The 13,372-nt window shown below is 34.9% G+C and overlaps 1 protein-coding gene across 8 annotated transcripts in view; it reads left to right on the top strand.

Annotated features, from left to right (window-relative positions):
- The window catches only part of CTNNA2 (catenin alpha 2), a 1,050,986-nt gene that overhangs the window by 1,014,377 nt on the left and 23,237 nt on the right, over window positions 1-13,372 (top strand). For 4 of the 8 annotated variants that reach the window (XM_074332255.2, XM_019750019.3, XM_074332252.2 and 1 more), the window contains one exon: window positions 9,060-9,203. The exons of the other annotated variants lie outside the window; for them this stretch is intronic. In XM_074332255.2, the coding sequence (XP_074188356.1) occupies window positions 9,060-9,203 (144 nt within the window). The remainder of the gene's footprint in view (window positions 1-9,059; window positions 9,204-13,372) is intronic. 8 annotated transcript variants of the gene reach the window in all.

The raw sequence follows: 13,372 nt of genomic DNA, 5'->3' as shown, positions 1-13,372 counted from the left end.
TTTTATCACTTGCACTGTTGGCATTTGCAGAGGTGTTTGAGATTGAGAACACCATCAAGAAGCCTGTTTCCTTCTTTGAGTCTTATTGGCAAAGAGCATAAATCCTTGCATGGGAGGAGGCTTCTTTTCAAGGAATGTTATACAACTTTATAATAATTCTGAGTCAAGTGCATTATAAAGGTTTGCTATATATTGCTCAGTTGTGGGCCTGCTCTTGGGCCCCTCATGATTTTTTTTTTTTCAAGCTTGATTGCTGTTTGGTGCCATACCTGCATCTGTAGTCTGTTGTCTTTGCCACTTCTGCATCCACCTTATTCTTCATCCTCCTTCACTGATGGCTAATGGACAAAAAAATCAGTATGTTTACTTTGCAAAATAGCCACAAATAACTACCTTCAAAGTTCCAAAAGAGTCAAGAATGTGAGACCCCATACACACAGACTTTCAATGATTTTGCCAAGAAAGTGCACCTGTGGTTTGGGCCCCATTTTTTTGTGTGTGTCTGAAATGACAAAGTTGCTATATTTTAAGGAGAAGCTACGATGATATAATGCACAATCAAACAAACAAACAAACAAAACAGGAAATACTTGAATCTTTCTTCCTTTTTCCCTGTGTGTTTGTGTACACAGGATTCAAAGCTGCGGCTTTTTTTTTTTTTTTTAAATATGTGAAAGCCCTCATGAAGATATATTTGTCAGACGTCAAAGTTTCTACTAAAACAGAAGAGATTTGTATGGATTATTTCCATTTTGCCAAGAAAAGTGATTTGGATTTCAAAATTCAGAGCCATGATTTTATAGTCTTGTAACTTAACATAATGAATATATGTTAAAAATGTACATGTGCACAATTCTATACCATGTCAGCATGTGTATGTTTTATGTGCTTCTATACATAGAAACTGGGAACAGCCTCTTCTGTAGTATCTGCCTTTTGCGGAGAGGTGGCACAGGAAAACTCAGCAGGTCATAGGAGACAATGGGAGCAAATGCTCGTTATGAGTCATGATGGGGAACTAAAGAGAAAAGCAATTCAGGATGTATGCCGACATGAGCTCATTCACACAGCTGCTGTCTAAGAAGCACCATTATTTTTCTGGCTGACAAGTTTTTAAAGTCATTGGCTTAAACCTTTCTCAACAGCTGAAAGGTGCCATTCTTATTAAATTTCAAAGTAGAAGATGCATTTGGTGGGAGCCAATTCAACTCAACTGGATTCCTAATGGTGTCATGGAAAAGAGAGAGGAAAAAAAAAAAGCTAATAGAGTTACAGAAATGGTAAAGTGAAACTAGAGGAAATTAACGTCCAGAATATTGAACACCATCTTAGTTTATAAACTAGCTTTCTTCGCTTATTTTAGTGTTTGCTTATTAAATCTCTTAAGGCAGTTTACATGCATTTTGGGAAAAAGAAATGTTGAAAGAAGAAAAAAAAGAGAGAGGGAAGGATGGGAGGGAAAGAGGGAAGATGCATGAAAAAAGGAAGAAGGGAAAACAGAACAGAGGAAAGAAACTTAACCATAGCATATCATAAATTTGTCTAGTTCAGGTAATATCCATTAAATGTGATAGCATTATATGCATCATGGGAGAAAAGTTGAGCCAAAATGTTTAAACTATGTAAATATATTTTGAATACCAATAAGTTCCAATGCCATGTTATGGAAATTACCTATATATTTGATTGTCAGGTTTTAAATTTTTGTTCACTGGGTTTCAGAGGATTTAATGGGTTCTTTTCAATTTAAAAACAAAGATGTACACGGTTCTGGAGAAATAAAACCCATTCCAAAACCTTCTATTGTCTTTAGCTACCCAAAGATTTATAACGTGCATTATTCTGAATGAGATTAGAAACATTAATGTAGGATTTGAGAATGTAGAATGCTGAACATCAAGCATCCTGAAAAAACTGAAAAATTCCACTTTTTTTTTTTTTTTTAAGTTCAAATACAGCAAACACCCCATGATAATAACAAAGCCAGAACACAAGAGCAATAGACAGGAATTTGATGTTCAGGTCAGAGATGGAGGGGCTCTGACATAACTTAGAGCTGACTCCACAAGGAAATGCTACAAATAGATTTTATTGCATATACATGCCTTTTTTCATACTAACAAAATATAGAAACAATTTGGAGGTGAGGAATGTTCATTCCCTAAGTCCTCAAGCTGATCCACCGGAGCCCTAATCGGCTCCTGAAGGATGGAGTAACTTGCCCTAAATTAAACTTTTGTTCTCGCCATTTAAGTCCCTCCTTTCCAAATCGGAATCCCTCTCAATTGAGTTATGGAGAGAAGTTTGACAAAGTGAGCAAGTGTAATTTGTGACACTGGTAGGATTTGAATTGGTACAGAGAACATTGCAGAATGAGGGGTCCATTACAGACATTCCTATTACCTATGATTCACATCATTAAAAAAATGGACTCAGTTAAAATCAACATGAATATTCATGATGATAAATAAAAAAAATTCAAAAAAATTACTTAAACTGATAATACTCAAATCAATGTTACCTGTCATTGGCATCTAATTAAAGATACATATGGAGACTTGCACACATATACGCACAACAAATACACTTGTTTGAGTAAATATCAAAACAGATAAAAAAAGATTTGGTATTTACTTCCTTAACCCCTGAATAAGCAGTAATCAGAAACCAAATGTTGACAACTGTGACATATCTGATCAATAAAATTTAGAAGAAAGATGATGTGGGAATTCTTTGTACAATGCCATATATAGATTATATACTTTGTACAATCCCATATATAGACTAAAATGGTGTTTTGTTGAGATGAGAATTGCATTTTATTTGAAGAGTTCTATTTTCCCTGTCTAAAAAAAAAAAAAAAAAAAAAAAGAAAAATGTGTCAGTAATTTGTAATGGGAGGAAACAGTATTGAAACAAACATTGCACATAGTTGTGTAGACCTGTACTTTAAGCAACCCTTTTTTGAGAGTCTTTTTTAAAAAATATATTTTGATCCTTTCTATTGTCAGTTTTTTATTATTTCCACTGATCCAAGTATAGTAGTAATGGGGGAAAAAAATCTAAATTGCTAGCTATTTCAATTCGAGTTTGAAATGCAATTCTGTGCTTCATTTGAAGAAAAGGGTATGTGTTTAGGGGATTTATAGCAGTTCCAAAGAGTTTTATCCAGACCTTTCAGAGGGTAGGCCGTTAAGTTTTTGGGTTAAAGGACTTTTCCTGATCTAAGACGAGTAGGAGAGTCCAGATCTAAAGAGAGTACAAGTAAAACAAACTTCAGATTGCAATTCTGGATAAAGGGATAGTGGAGATATTCTGTAACAGTAAGAAAATTAAATAGGTGTTTATCATTTGGAGAATGACAATAGTTCTTTGCACAAACTTGGCTAGTAAGATGGGTTGTTGCATAATTCAAACTTTCTCCCAAAAGCCTACCTTCCCAATATGTTATGATAGGAAAACTATAACCATTTAAATTCTGATGCCTGCAGTTCCTTCCTTAGTTGTGTTTGTATCCATGTACATGTCATTGATTTTTGCACAATCCAAATTATGCAAACCTTCAAGAAAATAACCCTTAAGTGGTTGTTCTGTGCAAATTCATTCCTCAGTGTTATAAAAGCTTAATTTAACAAACTCAGGGCATTATTTTTGGAAGACATGGGAAACAGGAATTTTTATAAGAAAAGTAGAAATCTCCTTGTGTGTCAGTCTTTATAGGAAGCCTTGTGTCTGTTTGCATCAAACCCGTATAGGTATCTCCCTGAATTCAAGAAGTTTTGTGCAAAGGAGGATATTATAATGCTCTGTTATAAGAAGTGGCTTTTCAGTTACATGCTCTCTCTGATGGTGACACTAAATGCACAATACGCAGAGTTCTATTCATTGCGGGAAAAAATCAGTTATTCACAGATGGAATTAAACCAGTTGGTTATCTTACTGAATTGTTTTATGCATAGAAAAAGACTTTATATTCTAAAGCTCTCATTCTAAAATAAGGAAACAGACTATTTTGGCAGAACTGGAACATGAACTAAGCAAATAACTCTTTTCCCTTAACTGGAGACATGGATTGACCTAACTTGGATCTACTCAGTAGATTTATTTGATTGCATTTCCTGAACTTGTGGGCTGAGTAGTTTTTCTTTTAGTTTGAGGGAATTATTACTTGTAAGAGTAGAAAGGATTAGTGGCTTTACAGAGACGTTTCTGCCTTACATATTTCTTCCTCAGAAATGTCAATGCCATTACCTGTCATTCAGTCAATGAATTTTCATTCCTTTGAGTTTTAGAAGATTTTTCAAGTTTTGAAAGCCTCTAATTACAAGAAGGAAGGCAAATAATTCACACCTTAATCTATTAACAATTAATTACTTAGATTTCAGTTAATATTCTGGGGATTACTTGGCAACCAATTAATGGTATTATTTTATGAAAACTTGGAAATTAGGTACATAGGAAATACCTAGATGAGGGGCAACGATTGCATATATCTTTTAATACACAGGTATACCTATTTGAGAAGTACTGGTTTATAACATTGTCCCATGAGAAAGTATTCTATTTTTGAGATATTGTCTATATGTGTTAATTGTCTGATTTTATTCTAGGATGTTTATGTATTAATATGTTTTAAATAATGAATGTCTTTAGTAGAGTCTTGGGAGCTACTTCCCTCCACCCCCATTTTTAACTAGTTTTGGATATTTGAGAGCAAATCCAGATATACCTGTTCCATTGTCCATTCAATTGAACCAAATAATCATGGAATCCAAAGTGTTGAGTGAATGCCTTTATTTAGAAACGGTGTCTGTAATTCAGTTCCTGCTTTCTAGTTTTCCTCTATGCACTTGGATTTGTCAGCTGTAGTCAAGAAATACATTATTTTGAACTGGTTATCTAAATCCATTGTGATTTTTTTTTCTTGTTTCTACTTGGACATGCCTCAAGAATTCCTGAACTGAAGGCAGTTGAAGAAAAAGAAGTTAATATGTGAACAAGTTGATATAAAAAATAAACAAGTGAAAAAGAAAGATGACCACTAAAACCCAATACTAAATATTATCTGGGGATTTTGTTATTGATCTTGCACACTTTTCCATTACCTCAGAATACTGAAAATACAGGAAATAAAAATACCCCATAACAAAACTGATACAGGATTTTTTTCTGTACTGGATTTTATAAAATTTTGACAGTATTTTTCTAGAAAAAGATCAGTGTTTCCAGATGTTGTTCCTAATTTCTAATGACAAACTAAAAATCAGAACTTCAAAGAGTTGTATTTATTTCTTGTTCACATAAGGATTTTTTATGATTTGTTGACGTGAACATTTCTATTGCGTTCCAACTACGTAAGAGGAATATGCTAAATATCAGTTGGATGAGGGCATTCAAAGTCCTTTATCTTTAATAGAAAATAATTTCCGTGAAAAGGATAAATTTTTCCGCCCATTGTGCCTTAATTAGGTTGTGTAGCCTTTTGTGTTTTGTTTTGTTTTTCCATTTAGTTTTTCACTTTACTGTTCAGCATTCTCAGCTAGAATATCAGGATGTCTGTTGATGGCTATATCTGCGTAGTCACTGTGTTTCTTGGTTTACTATATTCTAGAATAAAAAGTGTGTTCAATTTGCTGTCATCTGTATTCTGCCCCTACAGATTATTTTGTCAAATGCTTTCTCCAGCTTAATTTAAGTGATTTATAAAATATGGCTTTGATCACAGGCCTTAGCAAACAAATATGTGCCATGTTATGGCCTATGTATCTTACGAACAGGAATGACTTCTGGATGGGCAGTGTTTGGTGCTTTTTCTTAGTTCTGATTTCTTTTTCTGCTTCAGAACACATTGTCTTGCTCTATTTGAACAGTCATTTTCCTTCTGGACAATAAATACATTTCAAATATTTTATACTAATCCTATTTTCTTGAAGGCAAGCTTTCTTAATTTAGATTTTTAATTCCTTCACTATCAATAATATATTTTATGTTATTGCTTTTCTCTGAATACCTTCATCTGTGCAGATGCCTTGCTGATAATGAACTACACCTCCTGGAATTCTGGCTAGATGTTCTGTCAAATCTGCACAACTTGTCTCTGGACTACTTTTATCCATTTCCTTTTGCAAATCTATTTTGCAAGTGAGAGAGAACATCCTAGAGAAGTTCTAGTCAGTATCATCTTCTAAGAACCATGTACTCTTTCAAGCTTAAGGGTCTATGTGTGAAACTCTATCATAAAACCAACTCAGAATGTAATATTTTTATCTAAGAACTTCTGATTCAAATCTGTTGTTGCTATCAAAATCGGATTCTCTCTTGCTGAGATATTACTCTTTCATAATAACATTTTGATAAAATTGCATGCCAACTTCCTGATTATGTCTTCCATGGCGAACTACTTTGTAAATACATCTGCAGGTTATTCTTTCAGAGTATACGAATTATTCCACCTCACTTTTCTCAATTTTTTTCACCAAGAAGTTAAATAAAACCTTCCCCCCCCCCCCCAACAAAGAAACATTGAAAGCAACCCTACATCTCTCTGGTCAGAGTAAAATTATGATTTCAATAATGGGGTCTCTTGACTGAAATCTTGCACCCACTTCATACCATGTCTTGGAAGGGCTAACTAATCAATTTATGTGATGTCATTAAAAAGTATGCATCCAATCCATAATTGCAGTAAGATTTAGTTTTCATAAACAATGTCAAGAGGCTAGATCCTAAGAAGATTTGGAAATTATCTGATCCTGGCATTACAGTCTTTAAAGAAAAATGTATTTTAATTAATATAACTAATGACATTATCACAATCAATCATATTAAAAAGCCAGCACAGTTCATCACTCTGCATCCTTTTGATGCAGCCTAGTTTTGCATTGGGTTCCTGAAGTCATGCTCCATTTCCAAAGAAACAACAGATAATTAATAAGATATAACATAGATTATAATCTAATTCCAGTTTGTTTTATATCAATATTTAAAAAGTATTTAATTCCATTTTTATTCTACTATCTTAACATAGGGAGAAGTGTACCTTTTTTGTTGGGTAGTAAAAATCTTAAGGTGTTTATTGGAAGAATGGGCAACTGCATCATTATTCTTAAAATAATTACTTTTAACTTTTGTAAAAAAGGTGTTATGACACAAATAAGTTTTGAATACATAATAGTCTTTTTGAAACTGAGGAATAATGGAAAATGAGTTATCTACAATGGCAAAATCAGGAAATGCCTAATTTCTAAAACTAAATGGGATTGTTATCAAGCATAAAAAACAAGGATAAGCCAACTAGTCAATGATCCAATATGTAAAAATTGGAAGACAATAAGACTTTATAGGGCCATTAATTGGGAAATCTCATGGAACAAAAGCTGTTGAATATAGAACTTGAATTTAGATTTGGAATTGTTGAAAATGGAACTAGAATAAGGAAAACATATACAGGGTATTATTGCTTCATTTAATTAGAGAAAGTCAAATAAAGGAAAAATTTCATTCTCTCTTATCTGACAGATATTTTTTTTTCCTTTTCTATTGTCTTTAATTATTTTAGAACATTCTTTAAATATCTTTCACATTTATTTTGAAGTAAAAGATGATAGTAATGTTGCCATATCTGTCATTAGTTTGAATTTAGTAGCTTCCGTGTTTCAAAATGCTCCCTAATCTGCCAATTTTGCTTAATTTTACATTGTGATTACCTAATTCACTTATGTATTTAGTGAGCTAAGAATGACAGAACTAGAAATAGAACTGTACTGATTCCAAACATAAGAAAATAATTCCAAATTGGGAATTTTATTTATCTGCATACAGAAACAGCCTTTGGGCTTTACCCATTTACTATGCCATGAATTACAAGCTATCATTGTGAATCTTTACTTTTACTGAAATATTTTCTGTGGAAAGAGAGGTCTTCCATGTGGATGGTTTCAGGACCTGCCTGCTCATCAATATCAAACCTTCCTTTTTTTTTTTTTTTATACCCACTTGACAACTTGGAGTAGTTTATGATTTTAAATTTCTAAATCTCTATTTGACAAAAAAAACACCTTGGTTCTCTCCACATTATTCTCCCATCTTAGCTTATTTCACCCCCCACCAAAGAAATGGACTCAGAGGTTAAACAAAACTATAACTATATAACTATAGCAGAATTGCGTGTGACAAAAAATCGTCACTTAGCATTACTAAGTCACTTAAACTTGACCTCTGAGAGTGGCAGTGTGGGGGTCCTTACTATTGGAAAAATCTTGCTGTTTGATTTTTCTCCAGTTTCAAAGGTGGCTCTAACTACCCCTTTTACATGTATGTTTGGTATACATGGAAAAACTTAGTGTAGATTGTCAGTAATATTTTATGTCAAAGATAACATTTTAAGAAGTAGAAATTCTACACGTAGAAATATGCATTGGTTATTGGCTTATCTTTTAAATTATGCTTGTCACACAATCCACCCTTGGGTGTAGAAAGGAAGAGTAAAAAGAGTTGCAATTCTAGCAACGATGAATTCACTAGTTCTTCAGTGATTCCAATGAACGAGGTAAGTATCCATTTAGTACCATTATGGGCTGGATGTACAGAGGCCCCAGGGCTTTGATGAAAGTCATACAGCAGGGCAATGGAACTTGCAGGAAAGACATCTGAGATTCCCCACATGTTGTTCCAGGCTTTAAGAGCTTCAGCCCTTGCTTGCTCTCTTGGGATCTTCAATGCTTTAAAAATGGGATTCATTTCCATTAAACCCACTACAGTTGTCCCCCACAGTGCCTGAAAAGGCTGGGTGCTTCTTCATCCTCCTTCTCCCAGGTGGTCCATTTTCCTGTTCAAGAGAGCCCATGAGGAATCCTAATGGCCGGGATGCTTAATATCATAGAGGCCCACCCATCTCTTTCAGCACCTAATTCCTTCAGAAGCGTCTTTCTCCCAATGACCTACTCCCTCTTCCACCTCCCTAATCCCTTCCCAATTAGGTACGGTTTTTTTTTTTGTTTTGTTTTTTTTTCTCTTGCTCTCTCTCTCACTTTCTCTTTTCTGTATCTCTCGGAAATCAGACAGGAGTTCAGAGCACTTTCACTACCTTTTATGAGGTAGATTGTGATGTCATAGATGGGGGCAGGGCTAGTCAACTTTCTACCCACCTCCCAACCTGTGCTGAGGGAGCTCCGATCGGGAGTGGAAGCAGTGATTCCTCCATGGTGAGTAACTTTGCTTTCTAATCTAATCTATCTCACTATAAACATTACTTTTGAAAGCAGGGGGATGGGATTTCAACAAAGTAAAGATGTGATTACTCAAGCCCTCCTTACTTGCTGCTAACCAACTTGGACAAAGGATCTACTTATTAATTATTTATATGAGTCAAGAATTCCATAGTACAGATACACTCTTCAAGCGTGGAAATGGTATTTTCATTCCTCTGTTTCTCAGTCTTTCTTCCCATTGGGACTGAAAGTGACGGCACGTGTGGAATGAAACCATTCTGTAGTCATTCAGGGAGCTTCTCTAAGGAAGGCTCATTAGGAGAATGTGTTCTTCTTCATTTGAAAGATTTCAGGATCACAGAATATCCTTTAGTGATGTTTGCCCAGAGAATCAGTCTGCTCTTCTAAAATTGTGGGGTAAAACTGTGAAGAAACTGACACATAAGGATTTTCAACAATTTGGGCTTTGATAGAAACAAATGAAAACTTTCTAATACAAAGACTAAAATATTTATTTAAAATATTTATTTTAAAAAAGAGTCACCATTCTTGCAAGATGAAGGGTACAGCCATTTTAAGTGTCACAACCCAATTTGCTGTCTTTTTGTTGTTGTTGCATGTCAGAACACTGAGCACGGATGCTGTTTTGTAGGATTTCTTGGTAGTTAAGAGCTGTGAAAAGCTGCTGTTCTTTGTTTCATTTGGGTTTCTATTATTACTGATTAAGCCTTTTATGTGTTTTAGTATTTAGAAAGAAAAGATCAACTGGAGTGAGTGTTTTTTTCCACCTTCCTTGTTCTCTCCTTGGTACCTATTAAAACTGTCAAGATGTCAGCATTTATATAAAAGGGCAAAGAAAGTTCAGAGGGGTGGTTAAATCTTTAAGGGATGTTCAGCGTCAGAGTGGGTGTTTTTAAAAGGATCTGACCGCCAGAATGTGAGGCCCTGTTACTTTTCATGAGGTGTGATAAAAGCATCCTGGTGTGTATCATGCATATTATAAAATATGGTAAGAAGGTATCTTTTATTTTTTCTAAGTATACATACAGCCCTTGTTATGTATGGACATCCGTGTTGGAGAACTGGGGCCGTTTAAAAGAAGTCTTTTCTCATCAGTACCTTTTCTGTTATGTATAGATCTTCCCCTCTTCCCCCCTCCCAACTTATGAATGTTTACAGTTCAAAAACACTAGTCCAAAAATGGACTCAAACTAATCCTGCCATTTTCATTAACTGGGGTGGAGTAGTGTGGTGACTTCTGAAGTTATTTTCCCACCTAAGCTTTCTAACTTAAAAAAGTGACTGTAACGGTAACAACTTCAGGCATAATATGGAAAAACAGAGCCATAACTGCACAATAGGAAAGTTTAAGAGATAATCACCTGCCCTTCACTTCATATTGCCATGTGGGTAACTATGCCAACCAAAGTCATGTATGTTGAGTCAGCCCTCTCAAGTCTCTCTCTGGCCTACCTTCCATTAAAAATGCTAGAGCCCTGTAACCCACCCTTCAGTGCCAGAAAAATCTGATGTCTAATCATAGCTCAAGTTTTTAATGTCTTTTATCAACCCTCATACAGCCGCCAGGTAAGAAATGCTCATATTTTACAAACCTTTGGGATACAGTCACCTTTAAACTTCGTGAGTTAAGAACGGTTGTGTTGTGCACTTGTGCAAACCCGGAGCGTCTCTCATGGCATGCATTGTGCATGCAACTGTTTATCCTCGTGTGCATGTTTCATCTATAGTGGTGTTCAGTGTATGTTTTTTTTAAATTCATTTTTTATGTATTAAAGTTTAAAGTTATAATTTAAAAATACATGCATAGATTGTGCTCTAAATGAAACAGTGAAATGTAACAGAAGTTGCATTAATTTGGGGTCTGAACACTGTTCCTATTTTGGTCACTGACTAATTAGGTAACTCACACTAAATTACTTAGATCTTTTGGGCCTCTGTTTTCTCATCTGCAAAACGATGATAGGTGACCTAGTGGATATATCTATCCTAAAGTATCCTTGCTCTAAAATTCTATGGTTTTATAATCTATTTTTTGAATAAATTATTTATTCAGAACATTTATGGAAAACGATTGAATAGTGGTTGAGACATAGTTTTTGTATGGGACATGCAATTATTCAAACCAGAAAGAAAATTTCAGTCCAAACCAGGTTTTCAAATGTACACTATATCTGATGTAGTGTTATTTGGTTAATAATATAAGAGGGTCATTTTCTTTTAAATGGACAATTTCAAGCCCATGATTGATATGTATTGATTTGGAAGACTGATTTTTTTTTTAACTCTTTAATGTTATTGTGATTTTTGATGTTAAAAAAATCCTTATCTAGGAAATAGGTGGAGCTAGGTCTCATTGAAACTCATCCAAAATGACTTACGCAATATTGCAAGAATTACCTTGTGGGGTTGGGAAGAGTTGGTGAATTGGAAATTGGTGGGTATTGACCTATGCGCTATGGGGGATAAAAGACATGTAAGATTTGGCCCCTACTCTCGAGGAATGTACAACCTTTTTGGGAGTCTAGACACATGCCAAGTGTCAATTTAGGGGTGAAGACAGTAAGCGTCAAGAACTAAGCAATATCGCTGGGCTGGATTGCCCTGAGAAGTCTTTGTGAGAATCTGAGGACTTCAGTTAACTCTGAAGAGTATGGTTTAGATTTGTGTTGTCACACATTGAAGGGCAGGGAAGAATTCAAGGTAAGCGAGACCACAGAATTGTCAAGGTTACCAAGGATCTTGTGTTTAGATATGCCACTATCAGAATCAAAAGTCTTTGCTTATAATCCAGCCCCGTGCATTTCCCGAGTCCCTTTCCCCTTCATCACATGCTAACTTTACAATATATGACATAATTGTTTAGAAGAGTTCAGGAGACTGCAAGTGAGTGAATTACAGTGGTTATTTATTAAGATATAATCAGGCAGCCGTTTTCTATTACACTAAAGGTCACATGATAACTCACAGCTACAAATGTGAAAGAGAAATAAATAAAAGGAAGGAATTAGGGACAGATGGAAACTCGAGCTCTGAGACTTTCTGGTTTTCTGATGGAGGTAGAAAGAAATTATCACTTTGAATAATCAAAGGGATTAACATTGAGAGGTTTAGAAACATCGATGGTCACAGAAAATACCCATAAGCTAATGAGAATCCATGTAACCAGGATGGTTTTCCAAAACAAAAGGAAGTTTCTCTGTGCACTGAGTAAGACTCATGTCAGATTCTGGTCTCAAACAGCCAATATTGTGAAGATTTAAGCACAAAGTAAAACTGCACCTGATTATGCAATACTTTCCTCAATACAATTGGAAAGAGGTTATTGATTTGGGTATGATTTCTCCACACTGACAAAAAAGAACACTTGCATTTCAAAGCCTCCCTGTTGCTGTAGTTGATTTGCGTTGTATACTTTGCATCACTGTTTTTTGTATTTCTTTCCATCCAAGTACCTTCCAAGTTATTACTTTGGCCTTTCTAACAGACGGGATTTCCATGAATGGAACTGCTTTACCACTTGCCCAGATTCTAAGGACTTGGTTTCCATCATCCACTGAAATGTTTCTTAATTTCATATCTAAAAATTAATTTCTAGGGTATGTTGTCTCAGGAAATCATTTTCAAAAGCTAAACTTGTCTATATGGGAATGATGATGTAGTATGATCACAATCAGTTTTACAAAGAAAGGCACATTCTCTTTAAGAATTTCTCCCAAATAAGTCCAAATAGGATTACATTGTTTGCGGAACTATATAGATTATTAAAGGAAGTTAGAAATATTAGAATTATGTTTGTCTCAAGAGAACGGTTACAGGGATGACAACTGCCCCCCCTTTCCCCCACATGTCCCTAAAGGTAATTTAGAACTAGAGGGTTAACTAGATTTATCATTCAACAAACATTTACTGAGTAAATAACATGTGATATTCACTCTCCTATGGATGGACATGGCATTGGCATGGACAACAGACATAATAAATAATTGTGATAGATTATAATAATCACTCCAACAGAAATATATACAAAGTGATGTGTGCACTCCTTTAGAGAAGAGGGGGGAAGAAGCTTCATCAAAGGGGTACTATTTTTTTTAAGTCTCCACAGATAAGTGGATAGGGGTTCCCAGGTAGAAGAGGAGAGA

Source organism: Rhinolophus sinicus, chromosome 2 (genome assembly GCF_057876585.1).
Source record: "Rhinolophus sinicus isolate RSI-liver-muscle chromosome 2, RSI-T2T, whole genome shotgun sequence".
Taxonomy (NCBI): domain Eukaryota; kingdom Metazoa; phylum Chordata; class Mammalia; order Chiroptera; family Rhinolophidae; genus Rhinolophus; species Rhinolophus sinicus.
Note: the sequence above shows the minus strand (reverse complement) of the source record. Positions and strands in the feature narration are given on the sequence as shown.